Below are 15154 nucleotides of genomic sequence, written 5' to 3'. Positions count from 1 at the left end.
CACTACATTATTCATTAATAGCAATTCATGATCATCTATCTGCCCTGAAACAGATAATTTTAAAAGGTAAAGACAATGATAGTGGTTAGAATAATGGTCTTGGTCTAAAAATAGATTAATGCAAGAGAAACTCCATTCTTAAATACTGTCTAAAAAAACTATTTAATATGACTCTGCAAGACTTGAATTACTGATCAGTTTTCAGGCTAGTGATTCATAATTCACACATGCTGAAGACATCTGACCTGTAATTCTTCCCTCAATAAGGCAGATTATATGAATGTGAAAGAAATAGTTTGATAAAAGCTTAAAAATCACTGACACAGTGACATAAAAGGTTTTTACAATAAAAATTATCAAGTTCGGTAGTTGTCAAATTATAAATCATGGAACTATACCATTTTTTAAAATGCCTTAAGGGCTGCCATGGGGGAGGGGAGAGAGGCTGAGGGCTCTGGCTTTTCCCTGTCTCTAAAGATTAGTTCTATAACTATTTCATCATAAGGAGTTCACAGCCAAAATTTTTTAAATCAACAGATCTAGCCGAATACTTTCATTTTGCTTTATGAGAAAACTATGATAGAAGATTGAGAGGCCTGGTACGACTTTAAAGGCAGAAGTGGTTTCCGGACCACTAGACACCCTTTCCACGCCACCACCGAGCTTGGTTATTACATAGCTACAGTTCAGTCTCCCAGAAATTCATGCTCCTGCCTATAAGGACCTTCTCCTAAAATTTAATTATGATCACATATATGCATAAACACAGCTTTAAAAAAGTCTTTACTTTTCAAAAATTACTTCTCCTAAAGAGAATTTATTGGTCACAACAGCTATAGAATTAAACAGCAGCTTGGAGATTATTTTATTCTTTCAGCTAAAACCCACAAACTTATAAAAGGTACCTTCTCAAGTCCAGGTTTTGAAATCTTTTCAGTTCCACTATTACTTTCAAGGCAGATCCCTTCATCGACACCATCATCATTCGAGAAATCATTGCTCATCTGATCACTGTGACAACTGCCTTCATTTTCTGCCCCACTGTCAGTGCAACTTTCAGTCTGAGGGGATTTCTTAATAAAACATAATTATTTACAATTATAAGCTAAGTAAAGGGAAAACATATAGTCAGTAATATTTTTTATCTACATGCTAACTTTTTCATGTAAATTGATATTATTATTTTAAATAAATTTAATCTTCTCTGAGTCCTTACATAAAATTATACCAAAACAGTGTATTTAAAAGCACCTCTATTAATGTCCTTAAAATTCAACGACAATGAATTAGTGATTCAGAATTCTAATTAAACCCCATTTATGTTTATAGTTACAAAGTAACAATATAAATTACCATTTCCTTCACCAAAATCTATAAAAGCAGAGCACCTAAGTGCCAAAATGAGCTTTTGTTCTCAGATCCCAAAATCATATCATTTCTTTTCCTGAACAAAAAGTTCGATTTATCACTGTGTTATTACAGACAATTAGAAAGAAAAACGACATTGTACCTATCCTCAAGAACTTTATATTCTAGTGCACAAGAGGTGGAACTGTAATGACAAAAAAATCATCATACTCTTTCATGCTTTTAAGATTTTTAAATCCTTCTCATGCCAATTTTATTTGAAGGAATCTACTTCCTAGAAATCCCCAAACAACTCCTTGTCCCCTTTTCCTTTAATACTTAATATACATACCTAAAAATGTTTTTATTTAAAAAGCTTAAGAATTCTTCTCTAAGATGTCGGCTCTTACAAATTATACAGAATTTCCTAAATTAACCAAGCAATATATAATAATAAGCGCCAACATCCCACCAAAAACTTTGTTGTGGGGACTGCATCTAACATACAGTCTTAGTCCCTCAATAAAGTTTGGTTCAAAGTGAAAACCAACTCTAGAACTCTACACTAAGTCCAAAGAGCTCAATTCTGACATTCCTTTAGGCTGAACATCTCTTCTCCCCACAAATGGATCCAGAACTTCCTAAAAGTTCCTGTCAAATTATATCTAAGTTTTCTTTATTTGTAAAAGATCCCCTTTTACAAGGAATGTATATGGAAAACCAATTCAATACTGACTGATCTCTGTTGGTGTAGGAGTCCTGCAAAGACTCTTTCTACTTTGCTTTCCTTGCTGTTGTTGTTTTCTTTAAGATTTTATTTATTTATTTGAAAGACAGAGAGTGAGAGTGAGAGAGAGCATGAGCTGGGGGAGAGGCAGATGGATAGGGAGAAGGAGACTCCCCACTGAGCAGGGGCCCCAATGTGGTGCCAATCCAAGGACCCTGGGATTACGACCTGAGCCGAAGGCAGACGCTTAACAGACTGAGCCACCCAGGTACCCCCAGAGATGCTATTTTAAATTAAACCTTTCAAAATGTACCTTGGTCATAGGGACTGCTCCATGAACACCTACTTTATCCAAAATGCTTTTTATAAATGCCATTAAAAGGAATTACTGCCCTTACTTTACAGAGAAAGCAAGGCTCAGAAAAGCTGCTCTTCTATACTACATTATCTCACAATACTTAGGAGCACTAACTAAAACCTGACTCAGGTTTAAAATCATTTTTGAGCTTTTGAGAAAAGACATTTTTATAACTACAGTGATCAGTTCCAATCAGAAAAAAAACGGATTCATGAGAGTTTTGAAAAAAATAAAGATTTATCACTAACAATTATGTCCAGTGATTGTAAATAACCCCTATAATGAAATCAGAAGTTCCCAAAAGAATAGAATGGGGCATTAAGAATTTCCTACTGAATAAGGTTAGGAGAACCAGAGAATTTGGAGGGGTTCACTTAGTGGAAAACAATGATAAACATTACTGGTGTCCTTCAAAGCCCCATTCTCAAACTATTTCAATAAAGTTTTAACTAAAAAACTAATTTAAACAGGGAAACAGACAAAATGCCTTTATTTTCTAGCTTATTTTAAAGGGGCTAAATTTCATTTTATTATATTTATTTTATTTTATTTATTTATTTGACAGACAGAGATCACAAGTAGGCAGAGAGGCAGGCAGAGAGAGGGGGAACCAGGCTCCCTGCCTAGCAGAGAGCCCGATGTGGAGCTCGATCCCAGGACCCTGAGATCATGACCTGAGCAGAAGGCAGAGGCTTTAACCCACTGAGCCACCCAGGTGCCCCTAGAGGGGCTAAATTTTAATTGAGAATAACCCAGAAACCTTAATCCTTGAAAAAGACACTAAGACAAATACAAGAAATTAAGGTCATACTACCTAATTTGCTCATTTTTTCACTTAAATATTTGTTCTGTGTTTATTATGTACCAGAAACACAATGCAGCCCATCTCTAGATTAGTTTGTTTCACTTAGAAAATTATGAAACATGAGATTATTGCTCTAATTAAATAACTCCAGAGTTTAAGATTCTTTCTGTCTTTTCAAAAAAATGTTATTCTGATCAAAAAAGAATATCTGAAATATAATTCATGGTGGACAAAAAAAGCTTGTACAAATCTAGATCTTTTTATACAACTTGGCATTACAAAATATGAGAAGAAAGGAACACCTTCTATCACAAAGATAATCTAAAAGCCACCATTGTTGTTACCCCAGATAGCTTTCTAAAACACATGACCAACCAAAATGAATTAATATCTTTTAACAGAAAAAATGAATAAATATTTTACCTCATCTTCAACATCAATAAATGTACTCATATCTAGCTCCTCAGGAAATGTCATCCGATCATTCAATTTAATCCTGTGCATTGTTGTATAATCAAAATCAAACCTTTTCAACTGTAAGGTCAGCAGATAAGGGAAATGCAAAAACCGAAGACCCTAAAAAGAAAAGGACCTATTGAATATGGAATATAATCTCAGATAACTTAGTATTAATTTCTACATGGCATCTACCTTTCGTGCATCACACTTCTTCTTACAACGTTCACAAAAATATTGATTTGGGCCATCCAGGATCTCTGGCTGAATAAATGCATGCAATGCTTCTTCCTAGTAAGAAAAAAAAAATTGTTTTATAATTATTTAAAAATATTATAATGTTAATTACTAAGTCTTAAATATAAAAACTTTGCAATTACCAAAACAGAAGTAGAATGGCTAGAAAACAAGGAACTCAAAATGCAAAAAGAAAAAAAAATTATCAATAGCAATATGTCATTATAAAAACTGAGCAACAAAATAATTGCCTTAATTCTGCATGAAATCTGTCTTTTCTAGCATTGCACATCAGTCATTTATTTCTACCTAATTTTTACACTGACTTTACATTGTTGAATTGGGCTAAATAATCAAATAAAGATCCTGTCTTTAGATTAAAAATATGGTACTTCTTAGAAAAGTACATGCATCACTTCAATCCTGTAAATCGAGACATTCATAAACTGTACAGTAAGTAACAGAACTCTGAAGAATTCACACTATCCATACACTAAAGAATCTAATAACCATCATTTACCACTATATTTAGCGTCAGTCCTTAATTCGCCACTGCACTAAAGATTGGAAAGCACTGGGCAACTTTCTCCCTGCATGTCAGATACTGCTCCAGCTGAAAATGCATGAGAGCTCCTCGAGTGTTCACCTAGTGGAACCATGTGGTTCTCTTTTCTCCATACAGCCTTAAGACAGAAGCAAGAAACTTAGTATGAATATTGTTGAAGAATCAGTGGGCATAAAATTTTTAATTTTTAATCACCGATTTTTCACAAATTGTAGTTAATACAATATGTAAGATTGTACTGCATAATCTCGTTTCATTTGTTGTGATCTCTTCACACATGGTCTAATCAGAATTACTGACAATATTTCTATATACAAAGAAAAATTTGTATCATTAAGACAAAATATCTTCAAATATTTTTCTTTTGATTCAGAACATGTTACTCAAAAGATAAATAAAGGAGCTTGATCTGGCAAAATGTAAAATAGGTGACAACAAACTACTATGCACATATTGTTTGGTATAGCTCATTTTGGGATAAGAACAAAAAATATGAAAAGATATTCAAAATACCTCTAACCTCAGCCATCTCCTATTTTGTTCTCAGAAACCCAAGGAAGCAAGGGGCTGAGGGTGGGGAAGAACCAAATAGTGGTTTTTTTTCCACATGACCAAGCAATTTACTGGAGGTCACAGAAAGGGGCACATTCAGAATGATTTTTTTTTCCCTTAAAGTGTGTTTAAGCAGGAAAAAGGCAAATCCTGTAAAAGCATAACACAGAAAAAGCAGCCATATAGATAGCTCAGCATAGACTGGTATCAAATTAATCAAGCTTTCCAAATAGAAACGGAACTGTAAAACACTCAATACTTTAACAAAACAAGGGGGAGTATGTAGAGTAAGAAAATTATGTAACTCAAATTCTACTTTCCTAAACCGTGTGTACCAGTTTCTGGCTAGAGTTCATATCTAGCACTCTCTTTTTCTATTTTTTTAAGTTAAAATTCAGAGAAAGGTTTAAAGCACAGAAAACACCCATAATTTACTCAGACTCACCAACTTTTAGTATTTGCTACCCTTGCTTTATCATTCTCCCACCCCCACACACATTATGTATTTTTCTGAAGCATTTGAGAATATGTTTACATATCATGCTTTTCCTTCTAATAGTTCTATATGACTTTTTTAAGAGTAAGGATGCTCAGGCGCCTGGGTGGCTCAGTGGGTTAAGCCGCTGCCTTCGGCTCAGGTCATGATCTCAGGGTCCTGGGATCGAGGCCCGCATCGGGCTCTCTGCTCAGCAGGGAGCCTGCTTCCCTCTCTCTCTCTCTCTCTGCCTGCCTCTCTGTCTACTTGTGATCTCTCTCTGTCAAATAAATAAATAAAATCTTTAAAAAAAAAAAAAAGAGTAAGGATGTTCTTACATAAACAACAGAGTTATTAAACTCAGGAAAATTTAAGATTGATAAAGTACTTCTGCAATATTCCAATTTTGTTACCTGTCCCAATCCTAAAAATGCATTTCTCCCCATCCAGTACAGAACTGAATCCAGGATCACGGATTACATTTGGCTGTCTCTTCAGATTCATTTTGTCTGGAACAGTTCCAAAGCCTTTTTTCCTTTCAAGACATAGTTTGAAGGAGGCCAGTATTTTATAAAATGTCTGCAATTTGGGTTTGTCTGATGTTCCTTATCTTTAGGTTCAAGTTCTATGTATTCCTTGCTAGACTACCACTTAAGTTATGAGGTGTCCTAAGAGGATCACAGTCACAGGCCATGATATCTCCAACCTCCTTACCGGTGAAATGAACTTTAATAACCTGATCAAAGTGTTACCCAGCTTCTCTACTACGTACTGCTTATCCCCTTGAAGCTAATATGTAATCTATAAGGAGATACTTGGGAGACCATGCAAAAATCCTGGTTCTTAAACTTTCCACCCTAGATTTAGCATCCACAAATGGATTCTTCCTTAAACCAAATTGTAATGTTTTATGAGTCAACTTAAAAATCTTTTTTTTCAGTAGGCAACTTGCGTCCATTCATATTTAATATGTTTTTTGTTTCATCTAGTTTATTATAATTACTATGTGTATTAAGTAATATTTACTGTGTTCTTCTCTCCAAATAGTATGTTTTGCTACCTTTTACATTTTCCTTTGGTATTTAGGAATGTTAGTAATTTTGTTCTAGTTTATTTATACTTTTGTTAATGCCCTTAATCATTTAGTACCTGGTTTGCTAGTTTTATGTTATCCTTTGTCTCCTACCCATTCTATGGGTAGCAGTCCCATGATCTCATTCTACCTTCCCTGATCCCCCCGCTTTCCCTTTTTTGAGTGGTATTCCCTTTACTCCATCTCACATATAACATGCTATTCTTCTACCTATGCCCCCACCCTGTTTCATTTATTCCTCGTTTCTATAATTTAATATATTAAGTGCTCATAGCCCTTTTGCTGAAGCTTGCCTGGGCTGGAGATCTCCTCATTGGATAGAGCTTATTCCCTAGTAAACTCAAGAAGGGCTCATGGATACAATATTGAGTAAGTTCTCTAATGTTCAAGAATGGAATCATTCACTCTCATCATAACTGAAGAAACACTTGGCTAGATGTCAAATCCTTGGCCTGTACTTTCTTTCCTTGAGTTTCTGGAAACTGCTATTCTGTTGCCATGATTTGCATGCTGCTCTTCCTAATTATGGTATCAGCCCAATTTACCTTAAAGTTTAACAGTTTATCAAAATATGTCTGAGTTGATTATTCTAGGTCAGTTTCTCCAAGTACATGGTAGGTCCTTCAAAAGTAGACTTAAATTTCCCTTACTCCTGAGAAGTTTTCTTGGCTTGTATATCCTAAGTTCTGTTCTACGTTGTTTTTATTTTTCAGGTTCCCAGTTATGTTAGACATCCTTTGCCAGTCCTTCCTTTCATTTTCTCTGAGATCCTTTTTACTTTCTCTCATTTTCATTGGATGGCCCTCTTTAGATTTCCATTCCATTCTATTCTCTTGAGCATTTTATAGTTTATTCTTCATTTCGAACATAGTTTGGTCTTTTTCTTCAACTTCTTTTCTCAGTTTTATCAATTTATATTGCATTTCCTGGTTTTTGTTTGTTTGTTTTTTAATCCATCGCTCTCCTTTAATTTTTGGATACCAGGTTTCGTTTGAGACTACTTCACTTAGTCTGGAGTACTGTGTTGCAGCATTCTACTGTGTGGTTATTTTCCTGAGGGCTTTTTTTGGCAGGGTGGATTTTCACCAGCTGAAATGTTTTAATACGTATTTTCTGTTTTAACAATGGCGCCGTGTAAATTTGATTCCCATCCCCCACCCACCCCATCATTCTTTGGACAGCATTCTTTAGTTTGAGAGTACCTCAAACTTGTCTACCTGGTGAACTGCAGTTTCTTAAATGGGTGATGGGAGTGCAAAGCAAAGCTTAGGGTCATTTTTCATTCTGCAAGACACTTAACTGTTCTCTTTCTCCTTGTTTTCTCTTCACCACTGTGAGTCAGATGCATCATGCTTCCCTATTTCTCTCCCAGAGGCAAAATTCTTCTAAGGATGCCACTTCTCACTCTAGAACTCTTTCCCCGTAGCTGGTGCTATAATATACCCAAGTCCTGTTGGCACTCGCTCTTTTGGCATGTACTATTGTACTTGTGACCTTTGTCTTTGTTTGTTTCGTCCTTCAACCTCTTCTGTTTCATAGTCTTGAAGCAGCAGTAGAAGCTTTGTTGGAACTTGGTGATTATTTTGCTACTTACAGGTAATTTGAGGTTTATGGTGTTCTGTCTCCTAGTAATGTAGAATTTATGGGTTATTTGGGTTTTATCTATGTTCCTTTTAGTCTCTGGTTTTTGGAGAGAATGTGTAGAGATATACAGATTCAGGAGACCACCATTATCCTCCAAACTCAGAAAGCAGTTAAAACCGTTATTAGAGTATTTCCTATAGCTTTCTTATTCACTTTTTAACAAGCTGGCTCAGGTTAATCATAAATAAGATCAGACAGTTATAAAAATTAGCTTCATCTATCCATTGAAGAAATAAATTACATGAATGATGGGATAATGTGGCTATATACATTTATCTTCACCTTAATGTGAGGTAGATTATGAAAAACCATGCCAATCTGTATTTTACATATTAAAAAATAAGCTATGGATCATAAAAATGGGAACAATACTACAAATACTGTACCATTATTAATATACACAAAATATTTTGCTCTGGTTACCAACAGCTGTCCTCTTAAGTATGCTAAATTACTCATGTATCATGCTTCTAAACTAGCTTTGGGTTGACTGTGTTGTTTTTCATCATTCCAGAGTGAAGATAATAGATTTATTTTCTACAGCTTAATCCTATTATATAAAATGTAATTTGTACATTTTTTTTGAGTTTACTTATTAACATAAAATGTATTACTAGCCCCAGGGATACAGGTCTGTGAATTGCTAGGTTTACAAACTTCACAGAACTCACCATGGCACATACCTTCCCCAATGTCCATAACCCAACCACCCTCTCCCTATCCCCCTCCCCCCGCCCGCAACCCTCAGTTTGTTTTGTGAGATTAAGAGTCTTTTATGGTTTGTCTCCCTCCAATCCCATCTTGTTTCATTTATTCCTTTCCTACCTCCCAAACCCCCCACATTGCCTCTCAAATTCCTCATATCAGGGAGATCATATAATTGTCTTTCTTTGACTGACTTATTTCACTAAGCATAATACCCTCTAATTCCATCCACATCATCGCAAATGGCAAGATTTCATTTCTTTTGATGGCTGCATGGTATTCCATTGTATATATATATACCACATCTTCTTTATCCATTCATCTGTTGATGGACATCTAGGTTCTTTCCATAGTTTGGCTATTGTAGACATTGCTGCTATAAACATCCAGGTGCATGTGCCCCTTCGGATCACTACGTTTGTATCTTTAGGGTAAATACCCAGTAGTGTGATTGCTGGGTCATAGGGTAGCTCTATTTTCAACTTTTTGAGGAACCTCCAAGCTGTTTTCCAGAGTGGTTGCACCAGCTTGCATTCCCACCAACAGTGTAGGATGGTTCCCCTTTCTCCACATCCTCGCCAGCATCTGTCATTTCCTGACTTGTTAATTTTAGCCATTCTGACTGATGTGAGGTGGTATCTCATTGTGGTTTTGATTTGTATTTCCCTGACGCCGAGTGATGTGGAGCACTTTTTCATGAGGCTGTTGGCCATCTGGACGTCTTCTTTGCAAAAATGTCTGTTCATGTCCTCTGCCCATTTCTTGATTGGATTATTTGTTCTTTGGGTGTTGAGTTTGATAAGTTCTTTCTAGATTTTGGATACTAGCCCTTTATCTGACATGTTGTTAATTTGCACATTTTTTAGACTGTAATTTTCAGAGTTCAGAACAGAACAAAGAGAATTCTTACATCAGGAGTTATTACAATTGTATAGTTAATGAAGAAAATCTAGGCACAATGCAGTTATAAGGTATATCCAAGGAATGACACTGCCTATGAATTTTAATTTTTTAAAATCTTACCCTACATAAGAAATCCTTTTCTCATCATTCAATTTTTTTTTTTTTTTTTTTTTTTACTATTGTATTTTGGGGCTTCTTTATATATTCTACATATCAGTCTGTTGTCAGATACATGGTTTGCAGATAATGTTCTCCCAGTCTGTAGCTTCCCTTTCTATCCTCTTTGCCTGGGCTTTCAGAGAGTAAAAAAATTTTTTTTTTTTTTTTTTTTTGAGGAGATGCACCTTATCAATTATTCCTTTTGTGGACTGTACTTTTGGTACCAAATCTAAGAATTCAGGGCTTAATCCTAGATCTGGAAGATTTTTTCCTCTTTTTTTTTTTTTTAAATAAAAGTTTACAAACTTTACATTTTACATTTAAATCTATGATCCATTTTGAACATTTTTATACAAGGTGTAAGGTTTAAGTAGAAGTTCATTTCTGTGCATATGGATGTCCAATTATTCCATCACCATTTCTTAAAAAGCCCAGCCTTACTCCACTGAATCACTTTTGTGCCTTTCTCAAAGATCAATTGGGGCACACTTGTACAAATCTATTTCTGGGTTTTCTGTTCTGTCCCATTTATCTATGTGTCTATCCATCTACCAATACCACCTAATCTTGGTTCTGTAGCTCTATAATAAGTCTTATCAGGTAGACTGATTTCTCCTACTTTATTCTGCTTTTCCCCAAACTCTCAAGTCTAGCTATTTTTATTCCTTTACCTTCTACATAAATTTTAGAATGTGCTTGTCTATATCATCAAAAAATCTTGCAGATTTTGAGAAGGTTTATTAAACAATAATCTTGGAGAAAACTGACATTTTTACTATGTTCAATCTTCTAATCAATGAGCACACTGTCTTTCCATTTATTGAAATATTCTTTTCAGAATAAGTAGTTTCTTTTTAAGATTTTATATATTTAATTGACAGATAAGAGATCACAAGTAGGAAGAGAGGTAGGCGGGGGGTGAGGGGAGTAGGCTGAGCAGAGAGACGGATGCTGCGGGGCTGATCCCAGGACCCTGAGATCATGACCTGAGCCAAAGGCAGAGGCTTAACCCACTGAGCCACCCAGGCACCCCTGAGAATTAGTAGTTTTTTGTACATAGGTCCTACACATCCTTTGTTGGATTTATACCTAAGGCGTTTATTCCCCCCATGTTTGTAAATGGCATTGTATTTTTTTTTTTAAGATTTTATTTATTTATTTGACAGAGAGATCACAAGCAGGCAGAGAGGCAGGCAGAGAGAGAGGAGGAAGCAGGCTCCCTGCTGAGCAGAGAGCCCGATGCGGGGCTCGATCCCAGGACCCTGAGATCATGACCTGGGCCGAAGGCAGCAGCTTAACCCACTGAGCCACCCAGGCGCCCCTGGCATTGTATTTTGAATTCTTCTTTCCACATGCTATTTACTAGTATCCTGAAGTACAACTGATTATTTTATGTTTATCTCATATCCTACTATATTGCTAAACTCACTTACTAGTCTACGGGTTTTTGGTAGGTGCTTTGGGGTTTCCTACATTAAAAAATCATGTTACCTAAAAAAGGCGGGGGCACTTTTATCTTCCTTTAGTTGGAATGCCTTTTATTTCCTTATTTCCACTTCTTGCCTTATTGTCTGACTGGACTTCCAGTACTATACTGAATAAGAGTGGTGAGGACAGACACCCTTGCTTAGAAACAACCTTGACCTTCTAGAGGGAAAGCATTCAGTCTTTCACCATTAAATATTATGTTAGCTATAAGGTTGTTTTGTTTTTTTCTTTTTTACCATGTTCTTTACCAAGCTGAGAAAATGACCCTCTATTCCCAGTTCTCTGGTTTTTGGTTTTTTGTTTTACTGTGAGTAGATACTGAATTTTGTCAAGTGTTTTTCCTGAGTCAAATGATGTGATGGCGCGAATTTTCTTGACTCAATATGGTAGATTACTCTAATTGATTTTTAAACATCGACCAGTTTTGAATTCCTGAAAAGAACCCTTGGTCATGGTATCTAATTCTTTTTACGTATTGCTTAATTCTACCTACTACTATTTTGGTAAGAATTTTCTTATCTATATGAATTAAGGATACTGACTTGCAGTTTTGCTTTGTTTGGTTTTGTTTTCACTTTGTCTGGTTTAGTATCGAGATATGACTAACTTCATAAAATAAACTGGGAAGGGTTCCCTCTACTTTTATTTTTTGAAAGAGACTGTGCAGAACTGGTGCTCACTATTCTAAAATGTTTGATACCAGGATCCAGTGAAACCATCCCAACTTTGGAGACTTCATTTTTGAGAAATTTTTAATTATGTATACCGTAACAGTTATAGGGCTATTCAAATAACCTAATTCATACTGAATTATAGCTTGTGCTTTTTGAAGTATTGATTCATCTAAGTTATCAAATTTATGTATGCAGAGTTGTTGTATTCCCTTATTATCCTCCTGACACGTGCATCATCTGTAGTACTCATTTTATTCCTAATACTTTAAATTTTTGTCTTTTTCTTCTGGTCAGTCTTACTACAGGTAGGTCCATTGTATTGATGACCTTTTAATAAAATTAGCTCCATGTTTCATGATTTTCTCTTGTTTTTCTATTTTCAGTTTCACTGATTCTGCTTTCATTATCGTGTCCTTCCTTCCGCTTGCTTTAGGTTACTTTTTTTCTTCCTTTTCCAGGTTGGCTGGAAGCTTAGATTACGGATTCAAAACTTCTTTTTTACCAACAGAAGCATTTTACTAAAGATAGAGCATTTAATGCTGTTAAGTTTCCCTCTCGGTATTATGTCTCAAAATTTTAGCTGTGTTTTAGCTGTGTCTCAAAATTTTTGATCTATTTGCATTTTCATTAATTTCAAAGTATTTTGTTGTTGTTATTAATTTTCCTCAAGGTCTCTTCTTAAATTTTTGGGTTATTTATGTGCACTGTGTATTTTGCAAGTGTTCGGTGGTTTTCCAGTTATGTTACTGTTACTGATTTCCAACTTCATTCTATCATTGTTGAAAAACACTCACTATGATTTTAATTCATTTAAATTTGTTGAGATTTATTTCATGGTCCAAGGTATGGTCTTTCTTGATATACAGTCTATTAAAAAGTGTGTACTCTGCTGTTGTTGAGTGGAACATTTTATAAACATCTATTAGATCCTGTTGTTGATGGCATTGTTGAGTTATTTGCTAATTTTCTGTTAGAGGTTCTACCTATTAATTATTTACAGAGGGACATTAAAGTCTACAATTATAAGTATAGATCTGTCAATTTCTCTTTTCATTTTGGGCAATTTTCCCTCATATATTTTTAGCTGTTATTTGGTAAATACACATTTAGGATTGTAGTCTCCTTGATGAACTAACCTTTTTATTATACTGCCACTATTTCTGGTAATTTTCTTTTCTCTAATGTCTACTTTATCTGATATTAATGTGGCTTTTTGCCTTGATTAATGTTTATATAACATTTTCCCACCCTTTTACATTTCAGCCTGTCTATGCCAGTATATATATATATATTTTTTTTTAAAGATTTTATTTATTTACTTGACAGAGAAAGATCACAAGTAGATAGAGAGGCAGACAAAGAGAGAGAGAGAGGGAAGCAGGCTCCCTGCCGAGCAGAGAGCCCGATGCGGGACTCGATCCGAGGACCCTGAGATCATGACCTGAGCCGAAGGCAGCGGCTTAACCCACTGAGCCACCCAGGCACCCCTCTATGCCAGTATATTTGAAGGGAGTTTTTGTAGTGAGCACAGACAATTGGGTCATGTTTTCAAATCTGATATGCAAATCTCTACCTCTTATTTGGTACAATTAGACCATTTACATGTAACTAAGACTGCTATTTTAGTTTTTTGTTTTCTTTCTCCTGCTTTCCTATGGATTACTTGAACATATTTTTAAAATTCTATTTTGATTTATCTAGTTTTTTGGAGTGTTTCATTGGTTGCTCTAGGTTTATTATACACACATAACTTATCACTCTACTGGTGTCATCCTTTTACCACTTCAAGTGAAGTACAGAGACATTACATCCCTTTATGCCCTTGTACCATCTCCCATTTATAATGTAATTGTCTTTTTTTTTTTTTTAAAGATTTTATTTATTTATTTGACAGACAGAGATCACAAGTAGACAGAGAGGCAGGCAGAGAGAGAGAGGGAAGCAGGCTCCCCGCTGAGCAGAGAGCCCGATGTGGGACTCGATCCCAGGACCCTGAGATCATGACCTGAGCCGAAGGCAGCGGCTTAACCCACTGAGCCACCCAGGTGCCCTATAATGTAATTGTCTTAAATATTTCTTCTACATATATTTAGAATGACATCAAACAATGTTATAGTTTTGGATGAACCATCAAATATAATTTTGGAAACTTAGGAAAACGAAAGCCTATTGTATTTACCCAGATTTTTAGTTTACCATGTTCTTTCTTCATTCCTAACATTCCTAGATGCCTTCCTTTTATTATTTCCTTTCTGTTCAGAGAATTTTCTTTAGCATTTTTTAAGGTGGGTCTACTGGTGGCGAATTCCCTCAGTGTTCCCTCACCCAGGGTGGGTCTTGATTTCCCCTTCATTCCTGAAGAATATTTTCACTGGGTATAAGACTCTAGTTGACAATGCTTTTCTTTCAACACTTGAAAAATGTGCCACTTTCTTCTGGTCTCCATAGTTTTTTATGACAAATTTGCTTATAAGAAATCAGAGTAACTCTACCCTGTAAGAAAATGTATCTTTCTCATTTGCTGCTTTTAAGATATTTCTTTGTCTTCAGTTTTCAGAAGTTTGACTATAATTGGAGTGATGTAGAATGATTCTAGCTTATCCTATATGGGGTATACTCAGCTTCTTGGATCTATAGCTTTATGCCTTTTGCCAGATTTGGGAAATTTTTCCAGCTCTGCCTTCTTTTTCCTCTGCTTCCAGGACTCCCAAAGACACAAATCTTAGATCTTTTATTATAGTCCCAAAGGTCCTGAGAACTTCTGAAAAACTTTTCTCCAGTCTGTTTTCTCTCTGCTGCTTACAATGGGCAATTTCTATTATTCTATCTTCAAGTTCAGGGATTCTTTCTGCTGTCTCCTCCATTCCACTGTTGAGCCTATCCATCAAGTTTTTCACTTTGATATTGTATTTTTCATTTCTAATTTCCCATTTTACTTTCCTTTTTATTTCTTCCCTGAGAGTTTT

At 35.5% G+C, this 15154-nt stretch overlaps 1 protein-coding gene across 3 annotated transcripts in view; it reads right to left on the bottom strand.

Annotated features, from left to right (window-relative positions):
* Window positions 1-15154, bottom strand: part of USP47 (ubiquitin specific peptidase 47) — a 117075-nt gene that overhangs the window by 31270 nt on the left and 70651 nt on the right. For all 3 annotated transcript variants that reach the window (XM_047690322.1, XM_047690323.1, XM_047690324.1), the window contains 3 exons: window positions 3889-3984; window positions 3661-3813; window positions 906-1073 (listed from right to left, as the gene is read on the bottom strand). In XM_047690322.1, coding sequence (XP_047546278.1) covers window positions 906-1073; window positions 3661-3813; window positions 3889-3984 — 417 coding nt within the window. The remainder of the gene's footprint in view (window positions 1-905; window positions 1074-3660; window positions 3814-3888; window positions 3985-15154) is intronic.

Source organism: Lutra lutra, chromosome 10 (genome assembly GCF_902655055.1).
Source record: "Lutra lutra chromosome 10, mLutLut1.2, whole genome shotgun sequence".
In the NCBI taxonomy this organism is placed as follows: domain Eukaryota; kingdom Metazoa; phylum Chordata; class Mammalia; order Carnivora; family Mustelidae; genus Lutra; species Lutra lutra.
Note: the sequence above shows the minus strand (reverse complement) of the source record. Positions and strands in the feature narration are given on the sequence as shown.